This window comes from Perognathus longimembris, chromosome 2 (genome assembly GCF_023159225.1).
Source record: "Perognathus longimembris pacificus isolate PPM17 chromosome 2, ASM2315922v1, whole genome shotgun sequence".
Lineage (NCBI taxonomy): Eukaryota > Metazoa > Chordata > Mammalia > Rodentia > Heteromyidae > Perognathus > Perognathus longimembris.
The window spans coordinates 115,589,362-115,608,089 of record NC_063162.1 but is presented as its reverse complement, the minus strand read 5'-3'; the positions used below and the strand labels follow the sequence as shown (position 1 = coordinate 115,608,089).

The 18,728-nt window shown below is 37.8% G+C and overlaps 1 protein-coding gene across 5 annotated transcripts in view; it reads right to left on the bottom strand.

The window, feature by feature from the left end:
• The window catches only part of Cdk14 (cyclin dependent kinase 14), a 511,316-nt gene that overhangs the window by 117,467 nt on the left and 375,121 nt on the right, over positions 1-18,728 (bottom strand). For all 5 annotated transcript variants that reach the window (XM_048339985.1, XM_048339984.1, XM_048339983.1 and 2 more), the window contains 2 exons: positions 17,453-17,516; positions 777-825 (listed from right to left, as the gene is read on the bottom strand). In XM_048339985.1, the coding sequence (XP_048195942.1) occupies positions 777-825; positions 17,453-17,516 (113 nt within the window). The remainder of the gene's footprint in view (positions 1-776; positions 826-17,452; positions 17,517-18,728) is intronic.

Below are 18,728 nucleotides of genomic sequence, written 5' to 3'. Positions count from 1 at the left end.
TCAGCTGTCCACTATCTATACTGACAATAATGATGTGAAGCATTTTAATATGAAAAAGTTCCTTTAGCTTTTATTTCCATAATTTATGGTACCCAAACGAACATGACAGTAAAAAGTAAGATTTCCATAATGAATCTCCATAGACCAAAATTGTTGTGGTCACTGATGGTTTATTTATTCAAAGAAGCTACTCTTATCATTTTTTCCACATAGCTTGAAGTGTAATGCTCACAACTAAAACCGAGTGACTCAGTTACTCTGCTTGCTTTTTACCTTCTAATGATTTTCTCAAGTTCACTGGCAGTAAAACACTCATGAGCAATTTGCAAAACATATATCCTTGTATTTTATACAATTGTGAAACCAATAAATACAACTATTTCGACAAGATCAGATGAGAGAACAGATATGAAAACAGTATATTCATGTATCTAGGATCCTTAAATCAGGTTTATGGAAAAAATAGGCAAGTTGAAAAAAATCAGAGATATAAATTTTATCTTGCCCCAAAGATGTCAACATTTACCTAGAAAGTCAATTTATTATTGCCTTTTGAAAGTGTCATTCCTGCTTGTACTAAAATATTTTGTAAGACACAGAATATGATTGTTAACATATACAATGAAATGGATCACTTTTTAATCCACATTGGATTTCTTAATAGTTCAATACCTAAATGAACAAAGAAATGGCTGAGTATAAAAATGCTGTGACAATCTAGAAGTTATAAATATTGAACAAGCAAGAAAGAAAATGAGCAAAATCTGAATACTTACTTATTCCATGCTTGTCTGAGGTTTTTAGAGCTGTACAGGGTAAAACGTTCTGAAAAAAAAAGAAAAGAAAAATTATAAGCAATCTTGGTATCAATTGTACATAGTGGAAGCACTCTGAAGACAAAAGAGTATTTGACTCAGTTATAGTTAGAGTAGCTATGGCTAGTCTATGGCAAGGTCTTTCCTTAAGTGTGGGGGAACTTATAAACTGTGAGAGAAAAGTATTTTAAATAATGAAACAAATTTTATTTGTCTAGGATGACTTACACAGTCTAGTTTCTTTAGGAATCATTTGTGTTGAAATAAGAAATGGAAATTTCACTCTCTAAACTCTAAGAATATTTGCCCACAATACTGACATGTTGGTCATGAGAGGCTTGCTAGCTGTTTTCTCTATGAAGAATTCTCTACACAAATACATTAATTCTGGGCTTCCTTTCTTATGATTGCTGGTATTTACACATAGTGAAAGACAAACTCCCCATGTCCGATAGTGTGTATATACATTTGTTGAACAAACCTTATTAGATTTTTGAAATTACCAATGTAAATAATAAAGTAACTTGAGATAGGGATTAGTAGCCTCAACTGTTCCCCACTTTTCATTTTTGATGATACAGCAATTGTTAACAGCATCATAGGTCTCTCCCTCTTCATATTTATTTACAAATACACATATACGAGGCCCATATATTTAAAAGTTTAAATTTCAGATAGATTGTATAATAAACTGTTCTTTGGAAGCTATTTTTTGACTTTTAGTCATACATAGTGATTATTACTTCAAATCAAGAAAACATAGGTAACCTTGCATTGGATAAATGAGTAACATTCCATTGAATACAATGACTATAACTTATTTGAGGGCTCTATAGGTATTTTCTAGTTCTTTTTTCCTTGCAAACAAAGCTTCAGTGAATACTCTGGCACATCTATCTCTATACACAATGCTTTCATTTCTGTCAGATAGGTTCCTCAATAGAAAATGGTTTGACAAATAATACCAACACTTTATATCTTGACAGAAGCTGGTTTGCTTCTAATTTTCTCAGCAGCAATGAAAAAGCCCCTCTTTCTCCACATGCTTTCCAACAATAGTGTCAGTGTTTCACATTTCTGTCAAACCTGGGCTTGATAAAACATCTTCGGGCTTCTTTTTATACCTTCTGGCCCGTTTAGATTTCCTCTTCCATTTCAAATTTCAGTTTTCACAGCCGGTACTGATTTTAATATTGGATTTGTTGGTCTTGATCAGTTTACATAAGTTTTCTGTATCTGATTAAATTGTCTCATATAGACAGAGTAATGCAGCCCATAATGGAACTTTGATCAGTAATATTGTATACATTCATATGATTACAATGGAGTGGATAGATGCTTTTTAGTGATATTGTGTGTTATAGCACAATGTAGTTGTACTGGTATAAACAAACTTACTGAGCTGCCAGTTGTATAAAAGCATAGAAGAAGCAATTGTCAGATATTACACATAATACACATTACTTGTAAGTGCTAGTAGATGACTATGTTGCTTGTTTACAAAGTTATTGTTGTTGTTGTTGGTGGTGGTGGTGGTGGTGGTGGTGGTGGTGGTGGTGTGTGTGTGTGTGTGTGTGATGACCAGGACTTGAAATTAGGTCCTTGAGCTCTTCCTTGGCTTTTTATTTTGTCGGTTGTGAGGTTTGAACTCAGGGCCTGGATACTGTCCCTGAGCCTCTGTGTGCTCAAGGGTAGTGTTCTACCACTCGAGCCACAGTGCCACTTCCAGTTTTCTGGCAGTTAATAGGAGATAAGAGTCTCACAGACTTCGCTGCCCAGGCTGGCTTGGAACTGCCATCTTCAGGTCTCAGCCTCCCAAGTAGCTAGGATTACAGGTGTGAGCCACTGGCACCTGGCTTCCTAGGTTTTTGCTCACTACTAGTGAGCTCTATTGAGCCACATCTCCAGTCTAGATGGAGTCTCAGACTGCCCCTCCCCCCCATGGCTTTGAACTGCACTTCTCACAGTTAAACCTTCTGAGTAGCTAGGATTATGGGTTTGAGATATCAAAGTATCAACATCAACTGTCTCATATTTTGTTATTCTGTTTATCATACTATTTTGATTGCTATTTTAGAGTATACTTTTTATATCCTTACATATATATCATCTCTCATCTCTCTATGAATTGTACATATATACATATTTACATATGTATAAAATATATTTAATATATAAGTCTCTATCTCTATCTCTATGTCTGTGTAAAGCTAACAGTCAAACAGCCCAGGTAGGACCTTGAAGAGGCGTTTCAGAAGAAGCCTTCGTGTCATGGGAAATGACAGATAGTTCCATGTGGTTTATTTTCCTTGAAGGCCTTCCAGTAGAATGATGTGTGAGATGAACACAGTGATAATGGTTACTCTGAACTGTGTAGGCCAAGGTTAGTGTATGTGTTTGTGTATTATTTTTAATTAGCATTCATTAGCTATATAAGGGGAGTTTTATTGTGATATTTCCATGCATATATACACTGCATCTCAACCTCTCCTTCTGTATCATTATCCCTTAACCCTCCCCCTTCTTAAAACAATCTCAATAGGTTTAATTTTTCTCTCCTTCCTGCAGATAAACTACCTTAAGCACATTCATCTTTATTGACCTTCTTTATTTATGGTAGTATACAAAAATGTCTAAAAAGTAAAAAAGGACAAAAGTTTTGACAGTAGGAAGAATCTTACAGAGTAAGAACATTAACAAGAATATTTTTATATTGGCTGTACAAGGTAAAGTAAATGTTATTTCTGAAAAGCTTTAAAGTTTACAAAAAGTCTGTAAAATAAGAAAGTTGTAGTACACTAAGGCTATTCTTAGAAAATAATTTTTATGTGTTTAGTGTGGCTGAAGGGAATGGTATTTATACTAGTCTGCAAGATTGCACAGTAGCATTCTCAGCCTTGTCACTCACTGACTCACCCACGACTCCCAACCTGCAAGTGCCACTCACAATAAGTGTTCTGTGTAAATATACTACAGAAGACCCTTGATATAGAGGAGTACGTGATTCTAAGGAGACTATCACTGAGGAAAACACGCAAATGTCCAGGATCCAGAATTTAGTGCTCTAAATTTATTCAAATTTGTCTACTGTATGTAGAGTAGGTCTGAGTATCTACAACCTAAAACTGAAAGGACCCGGGTACTGGTTGCTCATGTCTATAATCCTAACTACTAAGGAGGCTAAGATCTGAGGATCACAGTTAGGAGCCAGCTTGGGCAGAAAAGTCCCTGTGAGGCTCTTTTCTCCAATGAACCACTCAAAAAGGGGAAGTAGCACTGTGGCTCAAATGGTAGAACACTAGCCTTGAGCACAAAGAGGCTCAGAGACAGTGCCCAGGCCCTCAGTTTAAACCCCACAACCACCATCACCAACAAAAACTGAATAGAGAAAACCACATTAGTGTCACAAAATTAATGATGTTCACGTGAATACTGTGCACCAAAAACTAGATTTTATTTCATGTTCATCTATGGTGATTCCAATGGTGTCTAACACATATTTCTCATAGAGTTTCAGTTATTTTTCTAGCCAGGGATAACTGACTAAATATTTCACAGCCTGTAGGCACCGGCATACATCAGAGAAGATACCAGAAGTATTGCTCTCCAAGGGTATTTGATAGCTTAGAGTAGCTCTGATAAGACTTCCATTTTCCTGAAGATGCAGGTAGAAGTGCTCATCAACAATTAGGATTTATTTCTTTCAGAATTATATATAATTTCTCAGTTTATTCTCTACTAGACAACAGAGTTCAGCAAATTGGTGTATAACAAAGTTAAGAACAGTCTATATTTGAGGATGAAATGACAAGAGCAGGAGAAATTGGAAGAATATTCTTTGTATCAAGTTTTTATTAATAAAACCTAAACTCTGATATTAAAAATATGAGAGATATTTTAAAAATTAATTACATCAGAGTGCTTGTAAAACAAATTTGATTCTCTTAACTTTGGACTCCCCACAAAGCAATTTTAATAATTTCTTGATGAGCAAGAATTCTATTATAGATAAAATTAATACAATCTTGCATTTACAAGTAAATTATAATCCTTAGCAATTAGTGACTGCACATTACTTCTTAGAGGCTCCTCTATTTATAGCTTGACAAGATATGCTAATACAATCTTTTCTGGAAATACCCTATATCAACTTTACTAATGCATAAGAGAGACAAAGTGATAGTAAAACATGCTATTAAAAATAAGGAAGACTGGAGTTTCATTCTCATTACATTACCTTCTATCACTATTCAAATGAAAATTTTAATTCTCTTAGCAAATATTGCCTGTGTGTCAGGTGATGATGCACATAAAATGCATAGACACATAAAATGATTACATGTAGATCAGTAGCAGAGAAATATAAATACAAACTCATTGATACAGGGTGGGAAACATTACAAGGGAGAAGCAGACAAAGTTGCTGGAGCTACCAACTACATCTGTTTCTTTTCCAAATGAAGACAAGCTGAACACAAACATCTGTGGCTAGCTCCAAGAACACAGGAGCTAATCACTCACACCAGCATCTTCCCACTTAACTGCCAAAGTTCACAATTTCAAGTGGAGCCATTTCTAGCATTTTCTGCAGTAAGCATAACATTTATAGTGCGTCTAAAAGATCAGACAACTTCCATCCATGAATAGAAATAATGTCCCATTAGATTAAAAGCAACACAATTAGCTTTGTAAGGTTTGGAAACAAAAGAGATGTTTAATACCCTAACACAGATATTTCATAAAATAGGCATTCAACTGACTATAAATAAGATTCAAGTATTTGCATATGAATGTTTTACACCATTCACCTTCATTTGCTACTTTAATGTCTACTTTCTCCTTCCAATTATGTTTAAACTAGAAGTTTAGAGCGTCATTATTTAAAGCATTGGCTAACTCATAGCATAACTGAGGAGTGCAATTAATTTCAACCTGCAGGCTGATTTTCACCTTCTCCTCTTGTTGCAGGGACATTGCAAAAATGTTCACAACACAGCTGGAGACCAAGGAGAAAGAAAAGTCTGCAGAGGAATCACAGGCTATGTGAGGCGCCATGACATGGCAGGGGGTGGGGATGTGGGAGGAAGGGGAGGCTGGAGAAGTTTCCCTCAAATCTAGGGCCTAAGCACTACAATGTCTTGTAATTCCACAAGAAAGCAACCAGAGAACATGATGACACAGTGCAAGGTCTCCCAGCTTAAAATAGTAAGACCTAACATGGCTTAAAGCACTGTGAAAGCAAACTGTAACCCTGTTTGGATTTCAATCATTCATGAATAATTATACATTTATGTTATATATATGTATATATATTCATATAGGTATGTTTCAAGAGAGTAAAATTTATTCCTATCATTCTCTTTTTACCTTTCATTTTATGTCTTATAAAATACTGCTGTGTTTTTAGCTTCAAATAGTAGGAGGACATATGAATAAAAAGTTTTACAATAACCAATGAAAACCTCAAGTCTGAGCAAAGGACTTGAAAGGCTTAACCAGGAATCACAGCTAATACCTATCTTTTGAGAAAGAGACCAAAAAAGGAGGGTGGCAACAGAGAAGATCACAAAGAGGCTCAAATGAGTATATCTTTTACAAACTGAGTTGATAACACACAATAAAACTATTCAATAAACATTCATTTATAAATCAACATAAGATGATTATGCCTCTAATTCCATATGCAATACTAAAAGTTCTAAATTCTTAACTCCTCTAAAATCTACTCAACTCTCTACAACTTAAATGTTGGGTTACTTTGCCTTTTAATAGATACATTTACTGTTACTGAGCTGGTAAGGTAGTATTTAAGGAAAGAGCGGATGTTAATCTAAAGGACACCCCATCATCTGGTAGAGATTTATTGGCAGCCCGATACTTTGGGATTGTTTCAATGGAGGAAAAGGCTCCAGTACTTCTTAAGCATGAACAGCTAGCATTGCTAATCCTGAATTATTCTGGCTACATTTCAAATGAGTGTCCTAATTAATTGTTTACGTCATCCTCAAATCCTTTTGGATGGAAGGCACTAGTACTTACTGGCTCATTCATTGTACAAATGTTTATTCTATGTCTACTATGTCTACTGTTTGCAGATACTGCGAGTACGGCAGTGCACAAAACATACAAAGATTTAAGTAATCTATGGTAAGTCATGCAAACCTGATAACTAAAATCCATATTCATATAAACTTCTATAAACAAGTATTTCTACTCAGTCCGTTCCTGCATGCAAACATGTGCTTGGGAGAAACATAAGTCTTGATGAGTTGTCCTATCTCCCCACACTATGTCAGTGCTCCCCATAAACTTTTGTCTCTAGACAAGTACACTTGAATCAACTGGGCATATATTAAAGTCTAAAATGTAAGGTTCACAAATAGGAATAAATTTGCAGCTTCCACAAAATACTGTAGAAAATATCTCCAAAGAGGAAAAAAAGAATAATGGGAGTTTGTGGGGGTGGAGGGCTATTTCCCTCATTGCAGAGGATCTGTGAGCTGCACAGGTCAAGCAATTAGGCATTGTCATCACTTCATCTTACCCTCGCACAATGGAGGCCAGAAAGACTCAGTTGCCTGAGACTGTGATACAGGCTAGAGGTGGAGGCTGAACCAGGACTCTGCTCCTTGTGTCTTGCTAGCCCCAAGGGGACACTCCATTCTCCCATTCGATATTTAGCAAACATTCCCTGTGTTCTATGTGTTTTTCAAATATGAATTCACCTTAACACTCATAAACAATGATGTGGAGTAAGGGTGACTGGCTCTATTTTACATGTGGAAAAACTGAGGTATCAGACATTAAATGATTTGGTCACATCAACGCTGCTCACGAGTGGCAGAACTGTGATTCGAACCTTATTCTGTGGGTGTAGAGTCTCTCATCCACTCCACAATGACTCCTCTTCACGTTGAGACACACCTGACATTTTACCCTGAAGCACATCAAGCCTATACAAGCAGATCAAACTCCTTCAGCAGCCAGGAACATGTGCTCACTAATAATCTCCAGACTTCCGCCTCCTGATACTGCCTACCTGCTGCTCAGCTGTTTCTCACTTCAATTAAAGAGAACAAACCTTAGGCTCAGAAAATTTTTGAGACCCGTGTCTTTCAATTCTAATGATCCCTAAACTTCCTGTGCCTCTGCTTACCCACATCGCAGATCACACCCTACTGTACAGAGATCTCATCCCAGCTTCTATCCAATTTTACAGGGTGCACAGAGGAAAGTACATCTCAAGAGCTGACAACAACTAGTCAGCCATTACTACTATCAACACAATGATGACGAAGAAGAGTACTCCTTAAAGCTGACCATCTTATACAATTAGGTAAAAATATACCTGGGAGACAATGGTGTCTAGAAAGCAGTGATTCCAGGTATGGTAAGTAATCTATGCTAAATTAGTTCTTTTGAGGCAACAGGTAAGTAAGTGAAACCACAGACATGGTGATACTCTTACAATTCCTGCTGCATGATTCTGTGATTCTACTTTTCAATGCAAGAATTGAACCCAGGGCCTTACACATACTTGACAACCACTCTACCACTGAGTTATATATCTAGCCCTTGTGGGTTTTTTGTTTGTTTGTTGTTTGTATTTCTTTGAGACAGAGTGTCACTATGTAGCTTAGGCTAGTCTTGAAGTCACTGTATAGTCTAGGCTGGCTTTGAAGTCATGATTTTCCTGCCTCTGTTTTCCAAATGCTGGTATTACCGGCATATATCACCACATTAGGTAGTAACTGTGTGATTCTAGTGTATTAGTGGAATGTGAGTCTTGGTGTTCTAAGAGAGACTCAATTCTTTTTCATGGTACAGATTAAATGAAATATGTAGCTGTTTTAGAGGCAAAGCATCTGTATACACACACACCCTTAATAATACCCATTGCAAACATTATCACCTGTTAGCTAGAGAAGGGACAGATGTGACAGGACTTCTGTCAATTCCAACAACTCATCAATCACATTAGCCTGACTTTAATATTTGGGGAATGAAATACTACTTGCAAGCCAGGTGCCAGTGGCTCATGCCTGTAACCCTAGCTACTCCGGAGGCTAAGATCTGAGGAACATGGTTCAAAGCCAGCCCTGGCAGAAAAGTCCATGAGGCTCTTCTTTCCAGTAAACTACTCAGAAAAAGCTGGAAGTGACGCCATGGTTTAATTGGTAGAGTGCTAGCCTTGAGCACAAAGAGGCTCAGGTTCAGCACTCAGGCCCTGAGTTCAAGCTCCAGGACTGGCAATATATACATAATATATACATATATATAATGTTATATGTTATATGTACATATATATTACTTGTATCTTATATAACGAGTAGGTTTTTCTTTCATCTCTACATTATTTTATAGACATGTATTTGTCTTAAAGGAGCCCTGGGATAACTGCCTAATGAATTTTTAAACAAACAGTAGAGTATGAGTTTGATTCACCTCTCTTAGGCAGGAATATCTGGTAAGTATGAAAGTAAGAAGACTTGGTAGGAGAGACTGAATTATTCAGCAAATGAACCCCCTCCCCCATGATTGTGACATGTTTCTATGTCTTCCTGATAGTCCGTGTGACCAGTGGGGTGCCATTCTGCTGATCAATAGAGACTTGAAATGTGTCTATGGAATTGGGGTTCTTCTCTGGACTCCTGTCTTTCACTAGACACAGAGCATTCATCCACAGCTGCTATGCCAATGAGAATGAGGGACATGAAGAACATACCTGAGTTGAATTTGGCTGGTTAACTGGAGATGGACTCTTGTGGACTTTCTTCCTAGGGATGACTTTGAACCTCAGTCCTCCAGATCTCAGTGGCTAAGTAGCTAGGATTACAGACATCAGCCACTTGGTGCCTGATCATTTCACATTTCTTTGGATTGATTAACAAGATTTCTTCTTGCTTTTTATCATTATACCAGTGGCCATATCCAGGGCATTTGGTATCAAACCTTTGGCAGAAGGAGTAAAATAGCTCTGTGTTCATGTCTTTGCTGCTGGGATCACAGTAATTTCCCCTGAGTCAGAACTTGGCTTCATAGCCCCTCTCAACTCACAGCTGCAGGCATGAAGGACCTATTAAATGGAGTTTCCATGTGACTTGAAGCCTCTTTCCAGCTCTGCACCAGGTTTGTGACTTCGTATAACCAGCATGTCTTTTTGAAAACACAAAACATCAATTCCCCCCCGCCCCCCGCTTCAAAATCTTCCAGTAATTCATCTCACACCTTCAAACTCCCCTCTGTGGTCTTGCAAAGGCCTAGCCCTCCCCTGTCTCTCACTGCTGTCCCTCTGGTCACACTTCTCCAGTCGCACTTGAAACGTGCCATCTATTATCTGTTCCTTGGAACCCATATGGGCTCCACAGGCAAAGCAGCTGGTTTCTTGGTTCATGACTGTATCAGCTCCTTGATGTGCCTGGCACCTAGACTGCTCCATAAGAATGAAGCTCCTCAGCCCCAAAGACTTTCAGTGAGAGAATCTGCTCTGCAGCCTGTGCTAGGCAGGACCTCCCATTGTGACTGCTGCCATTAGAAAGGAGGAACAATAAACTATTCCTGCCACACTGCCAGGCTAGCCTCCCTCCTCCAAAAAGTTCACCTAGCTAACAAGTGAACTGGGTTTCCCACCATGTGGAAAAGGACTGCCATTTGTTTTGGGGAGAAAGACAGGCAAAGTTGATGAAAGTTCTCACAGATGGATAAAGAGAAAGCACCATGTCCTAAACACGTATGAAGAAGACTGACAGGACTTCCAGAGGTAAAACTGAAGACAGGAAGCAGATGCTGCATAATAATTCTTAAAGGGAGAAATCCACTTTATAGGCATCATATTGCTACAGTTACATACACTTACTTAACCCATAAACCAAACCTAGTTGCTATCAATTTCTTTTATAAAAAAGGGCAAAAGTTTCTTGAGGAAAAGCATAGAGACAAAGTAGGAAAGAAATACCAAGAAGACACATATTATTAGTGGCACAGATATTATTGTATAGCTATAAGGTAAGCCTTTGAAAGGTTAAAAACATTTTGGTATCAATTATGTTGGCTGGCTTAATTTATTTTTACAATAAGGTAGAGTAAAAACAAATAATGAAACAATAAAAATAACTTATCTCACTGATTTCCACACAAGTGTTTGGGCCGAATGGAGTGGACATAATCTTTCTAGAAGTGTAAGGAAAGGGATCTGCAAGGCACTGGAGTGGCTCAGCAGGTGTTGCGTCCTTCCCCTTGTCTTTGTCTTTCTGCATGGTATATCCTGCCACTGCCACGCTTTTCTGTCACCTTCCTAAAGGCTCAGTGGGCATAAAGACGAAGGGCTCAAACTCTGTGGGACTGCACAATGCATACCCTGGACCTGGACATTTGAAGTCAACAACTCATTGGCAAAACAGATTTGCCTGGCCTAGGAATCTGTCCATAGAGGGCAGTGAAAGGTGGGTTAAGGAAGCCACAGGAAGATCCAGGGCTTTTCAATCATTATTTAAGTAACCTTTAAAAATAGTGTCGTGCATGATATGACTGTTAATACCAGCTACTTTGGAGGCAGTGATTGGGAGGATCATGGTTCAAGGCCATAATGGGGAAGGTAGTAAGAGCCCCTATGCATCTCAACAAATATGCTAGCATGGTAGTGTGCTTTGTAATATCAACTAAGTGTTAGACATAGCAGGAGGATCATGTTCTGAGGCCAGCTCTGGACAAAAGCATGTGACCATATCTGAAAGAAATATTCAAAGCAAAAGGGCCAGGGTATGGATCAAGTGGAATAGAAAGGTTCCACAGTCTTAGTGTACACTCACTAATACTGCCAAAAAACCCCAAAAAACAACCAAATAAAAAGAAACAATATTAGAAGTGTTCTGTTACCATGCTTGATTTTGAAAATGGAATTATACTATTCTAATTTTAATATGTTTAATTACTATAGTCTAGTAGTGTTTTATTATCCTTCCTTGAACTTTACAGTGTTTTCTTGCTTGAACTCCTGAATAATAATCTGTCATTTAATCACTGCTGAATGGCCATTTTGTTGGCTAAATGTAAGAGCCAGATAAAAGTATCATACATGGAATCTACATATATTTTGGTATGAAACTATTTTATACAATGTGATTTGAGGGTTTTGTGCACAAACTTATCAAATAGAGATGGGGGTCTTCTCTACTTCTGTGACATTTTAAAAATAGACCAATGGCCAGTAAGTTGTTTGGTAAAAGACAGTCAATGAGAAATTGTGGTCCTCATCATGTAGAAGAATATTCTCAGATGTACACTAAGGGAAAACAAAAACATCACTGATCCCCAGGTCTGGCAATGAGGGGAAAGAAACAGAAAATACAGACCCACTGGCCCATTATTTTAAGAGAAATCCAAATCAAAGTGATGGAAAAACAGCAGCTTCCAAATTTAGATTGCTCATTATATGAAACACACAACTCTCTATATAATATGTATGTGTGTACATATATATATACACCCATATAGTAGCTGTATACATTCATATGCATGTATAATATAAGGTGGCATTTCATGGGAACCAATCTGAATCAGCATAAATATAATAGAAGACTATATATATATATATACACACACACATATATACACATACACTAAGGGGAAACACTCTAGTTCTGAGCTGTTTTAGAGGCATTGTAAAGGTCAATTCATTTTTATCTAAGCCCATTGCCTCATCTTTCCCTTGAAAAGGAGCTTCCTTGAATAGCCTTGCACTTCTGCCTGGGCTCTCAGTTCTCAGCACAACAGCCAGAGTAATGTAAGCAATGCATTACCCAGCTCATGTGCTTCCTGGTTCACAATCTTCCAGGACTTTCAAATAAATCCAGAATACATGGAGACGGGCTTACGGCTTCCTCAGCGCCCTCTGTGACCTGATCCAGGTCCAGTAGCCTGTGACTTCATTTTCCACTGTCTTCTTCATGTTAATTTGGGGCAACTGTATGTGCTGTTCTTTCTCTGAAGAATTCCTCCCTTAAGCATTTCCATAGTTCTTGCCCTCATGTACATCCGTCAAATATTAGCCTTACAGGAAGTCCTTTCTTGACTATCCTGCTTAAAATTCAGTCAGTTCCTTCCTTGGAGTTTCCTGAATATGTTTCTTGTTCTATGATTCTCCATAGTTATCGCGAATACCAAATTTACTATACAGCTTACCTACTGTGTGAGTCTCCTGATTGAGATATTTAGTGTTTTGCTCAGTGTAACATCCTAGACATTACTGATACTCAGTAAATATTGTTGAAACAATGACTTTTACTTATTATACAGAATTACTGATAAAAATAAGTCACTGAAAAACTTTCATGTAATGATGTTAGAATAACTTAAAAGTTGTCGAGATTGACTATGACAAAGTAAACCATTTGAAAACTCAAATTGGTTTCTCTGATAAAGATATAGAGTAATGAATGTGTATGTATACCCATAACAGGAATTGATTTCTAAATAGCATGCCTGCCTTACTCTAAAAACACCTTGAGATTTTTCTGAAGGCTAAATGTATGCAAAGTATTCATCTAGGTAAGATGACAAAGACTCAAGTAAAGATTTTGTTCAACATTGCTTCAAAACAAGAAAAGATAAGTGGTTTTTTTTTAATTCTAGAGAAGCAAAAGGTTTTCAGGAGTAAAGGGAAACTTTCCCTAAAATACAAATAACTTCAAAATTGTTCAGAAAATGATGCATAATTCTCAATTATAACTTTGCCAAGAGATATAAACAGTTGATTGACAAGGAATAGTGAATGGACCTGAAACACATGAAAAAACTTTCAGGCTCCATGTTAAAAAGGAGCCTGCAGGAAGTGGTGCTGTGGCTCAAAGTGGTAGAGGGCTATCCTTTTATTTTTTTAAAAATTTTTTTATTTCCTTAAATTTGTTGGTTTTTTTTTTTTTGTTTTTTGAACTCATGGCCTGAGCACTATTCCTGGCTTCTTTTTGCTCAAGGCTAGTGTTCTACCACTTGAGCCACAGTGCCACTCCAGCTTTTTCTATATATGTGGTGCTGAGGAATCGAACCCAGTGCTTCAAGTATACAAGGTGAGCACTTTACTACTAGGCCATAATCCCAGCAGAGGGCTATCCTTGAGCAAAAAGAGCTCAGGGACAGCATCCAGGCCCTGATTTCAAGCCCCATGACTAACAAAAAACAAAACAAAACAAAACAAAACAAAAACAACTAGAAAAAGGAGCCTGCAAACTGAAATTCAAGTGAGATGCCTTTGCTGTTGACAGAATGCCTGTGGTCACACACTGCAGAGTAGAGACCACACCATGGAGAAGCAGTGTCTTGTGCTGTGGTAACAGACACAAGGGCTACCATGTTTTTGGACAACAATTCGACCGAAACATTATACTTGACACTTTGATCTTATTTTTTCTCATTTATTCTTCAGATAGACATGCATATCTGCAACATGTATATATATTACAAATGGTATTAACTGTATTAATACTTCTAATAACAAAACACTGGAAACAGCTTAAATATCACCAGTTAGAGTGACACCCAAAAACTAGCTAAATCTGGAAAAGAAATTAGTGTTGTTTGTGAGAACCCTAGAGTCCCGTGGGCGATGCGAGACTTGCCTGGGCAATTGCAGGGAAAACTCTGGATGATTTTTTTTTACACATGATTATGAATGTTTGACCTTTTGCATTAATTCTTGTGAAATGACAGGGTCCCTGTATGTAGTTATCTCAGTGATGAAATTCTTGGCTCCCTTACCAAAGCTGCTTAAGTGCTTCCTGATTTTTTTTTTTTCATCTACTCCTTGGAATGTGCCCTTTGGTCTATTTTCCTGTAATTTCTTTATGTTTTCCCTGGGCTAATTTGAACAAATAAAGCAAAGGTTGTTAAACTCAGTCGTTGCTCTATGGTGGTCATTGGAATATTGTTTAATAAGCAATATTCAGAGAGATCACTGCATGGACATCTGCCTACTCTCCCAGAAACTGCCTCCACTCCAGGCCCTAAATGTGATGTCCCTCTTATTTCTTAGAGAAGGACATCACATTGGCTTCCCCTATGTAGTGACATGAGAAGACCTAGAAGATGCATTGATGAGAAAAACAAGCCACGAAATTGTGTTTAACATGGAGTTACACTAATTAACTGCTTACATTTGCATAAAGGAAAGAAACTTCAGAAATGGATACATTTGGAGCCTAGAGTGGAAGCAGTAGTTGTGAGGAAGTGGGCAGTTGGGGGAAGCTTATTATCTATTAAAAACTAAACAAAGTGTGTCTTTGAAGGTCAATTTCTTTCCTCTCAGCATCTCTATGGCATTCTCTGGGGACAGAATAAGGAAGTGGGAGAAGGCGAGGGACAGGCAAGCTCTGCACTGAAACTGTCTTCCTTTGGGCACTGGTGTTTTCATTCCCCAGGGTCTGAGGTCTGGGAGGTCCCATAGTGGGCCTCCCCTGTGTGTTGGGCTAAGTCCAGGTCCTCCAAGATCTGTTTCTGTTGCCTCAGTATATGACATTGTCTACTCTGGCCTCCTCAAGGCAATTCAGGAATTCCTAGCCACATTTATTCTCATCCGTAAGGTCAAATGTTGCTGGAATATCATGAATGCTCATCAGCATTAGGGCTTCTCACCATCCAAGAAAGAGGCTGTCCCCCTCCCTCTGTCAACTATATGTGATGTAATATCAAACACAGGTATTCTAATTAAGAGATGTATACCACAACAATTAAAGAAATAATATCTGCTTTAAATAGTTAATATAATTGGGTAGAAACTATCCTTCCCCTCCACCCCCCCGCCCCCCCCCCCCCCCCCCCCCGCCGTCGTGGGGCTTTGCACTTAGGGCCTGGTTGTTGTCTGTGAACCTCTTGGTGCCCAAAGCTAGTATTCTACCACTTGAGTCACAGTGCCACTTCCTGCTTTTTCTGAGTAGTTTATTGGAGGTGGGAGTCTCATGAACTTTCCAGCCTGGGCTGGCTTCAAACCATGATCCTCAGATCTCAGCCTCCTGAGTAGGTAGGATTACAGGTATGAGCCACCAATGACTGGCAACAATTATCTTTTGAACATCAAAGTATGTACTATGGACAGTTCCTGGTCTCATGAAACTCATAATCTATTGCCTTAATTTGCACTACATGTCATAACACTTTCCAGAACATACTTAATTAATGTTTGTGTATGTTGTTAATGAAGATCAAATTGCTCAGTGTTTTCTAATCAGATTCTTGGTGGAACAAACAACTGTCTTAATTGCGCCTTTCTCCATTTATAATCTTCATAAAAATATTTTCAAGTTCTCCAGTGCTTTTCCAGGTTCTTTCCAGTGCTATGGATGGAACCCAGAGTCTCATAGATGCCCGGCAAGTACTCTATCACTGTGCTACACTCCAACCTTCCCAGATCTTCTATTTTATTTCTAAGACTTAAAAATTCATAATTTAACACAGTAAGCTAACTTCCTTTAACAGCCCATACTTGTAACATTTATAAAGAGCTGTGTTCTTGACTTAAGGCTCCACTGGGAACAAGTAGATTTGTTAGAGGATATTTCTTCTTCTTCTTAAAATTCATCTTAAATTATTAAGCTGCTAGAGTCTTTCAGAACACAGAAGTCATTTAGAATTTTCAGTACAAAGTACAGAGAGTCTTTGGGGCTGCTAAAGACGAAAAAAAAAAAATTTTCAGCACACAGTACACTTTCAGAAGAAAAAGGAGTAAAATTAGTTTCCCAACTCAGTCATTCCTTGAAAAGGATAATTTATTCTTGATTATCCCTCGAAGAGAGGAAGAGGAGAGAAATAGCATATTTGGCTTCCCTAACAGATCTCATTCATATCTCAATAACCATGATATTTATTGGATCCTCTATAAATTCCTTTCAGTAACTTTCTGGTGCATCTGCATTTTATTAAATGCTTCATAATTTAGGAAAGAAATATAACAACAGAATTATTTTATAATAATTCAATTTACTGATTTCATTAAATTTCCAATTCCAAATCTTTCATGCCTCCTATAAAAATTAAACAATCTAGTTTGAGATTTTCCTGTAACCATTAAAACTGAAAGTTTCATGACTGCCATCTACTGGTGAAAGAAAGCATAACAATTTGTTTTTAAAGTTTTTCATTTTCTCTGAGCTGCCCAAATTTAGGGGCTCCTATATTTTTCATTGAAACGTTCTGAGTGCTGTATAATAGGAAATTAAGAACATTTTATATGTTTATTTTTTCATGAACTATGGGTTTTACAGGAAGAAATTAGGGTGTGATGTTCCTTTGGGAAATTTAATACTTTCCTAGTATTATTAAAAGAAGTGACATGGATGAATTGTAGTGCTTCAAATAAAATTTTACTTTTACAGATGCTGACTGTTCAAACTGATCATTAAATGAACACTTGCTGCAAGAAATTTAGTAAAATCCAATAAAGTTTGTATTGTAAAAATAGTCTCACCAGGGGAATGCCATTATTTTTATTTTTGCAGATAAAGAATCGTGACAATACCATCAGCACACAAAATAGTCATAGAAAGAAGGAAGCAGAAATGTTCACAGCAGCATATTAATTGCAAGTGAATCTTTACATATTCACCTTTCCATGTAGGAAGCACATAGCATTTGTAACTAATGAAGCATACCTGGCTTAAAATGTGGTAAAGAATGAACTCCAGGCCATGTGTCCTCATTTGGTGTTCCAAGAACCTAGTGGAGAGCAGGAAACAGATTATTATTTCCAAAGCACTCAAAAGTCTCAAGTGTAGAAAACATACACTGAATATTATGAAACTCTGGATTCTTTTATTTTCCATGATCCTGTGCCAGGGTTTTTATTTTAATGAAAACAAATCGAGCTAAAGAACCACCCAAGATGAATCTCTGTGTTCTAACAAATGCAGCCAAATGTGACAAGCTAAATCTGCTATGTATTTAAAAATCAAGCCTAAACTTAATAAGCAAGCTAAGGAATCAAGTGGTAGGTAGGATGTCATCGTCATGGAAATGAATCAAGGATATCTATGTCCTGCATGATGCTTTCATGAGCTTTTGGCCTTCATGCCAGTATCACATGTCATCATTTATCAGTTCTAAGAATTCTGCCATCTCTTCCCCCACATCCTCTTAACACGGTATTGTTTCCAAGAAGCGGCAGCTACAGTTTAGAATGCTTATATTCATTACCATTAAAACACTGAATTAGGTTATTTATCGCTTCCTTTTGCTAAAAAGCTGTTCTTCCCATGCTTTCACCTTTTTTCTATTCCCACTTCCACCTTCTTTTGCCATCTACATTTGTATCATCCCAATGTTTGATCTGCTGAGAAGATTTCAAGGGCAATTCCAGCTTATATAAAACTGGGAACATTGAATCTTTAGTGGCTCAACCTATTGCTCTTACGCTCAATGACCAGTGACAGAGTAGTGGTGTTTGAGGGTTAAGAGACCAGAATGTGAACATTTCCTTGGGTGTACATCCTTGTTCCCCCTACTTTCTAGCCATGTAGCCTTGGGCAAGCAAAAATCTTGCTGAGCTCCTCATTTTGTAAACTGATAAAAGTGCTGGCCTCATCTGCATGCAGAACATTATCTGCCTTACAGCAACTACTATGTTAGTATTAGATACTATTCAAAGTACCCACAGAAAACTGGGCCAGGTCAGGAAGACAGAACCATGTGGGAGAAGGCATAGCACCCAATTTTTCCAGAAGCTTCCTGTTCAAGGAAGTCAGATGCTGTCCTCCAAACAATGACAGACATGGATAGGCCAGCAACTTAAAAATGGCAAGCAATCAAGCTGGAGAAAGAGGAAGGAGGAGGAAAAAAAGGAAGATTTTATGGGAGGCATACCCTATCTCTGAGGACTGGCAAACACGGCTAGGCAAGGAAGCAGCACAGGTTTCTTATTATTTGTGCATG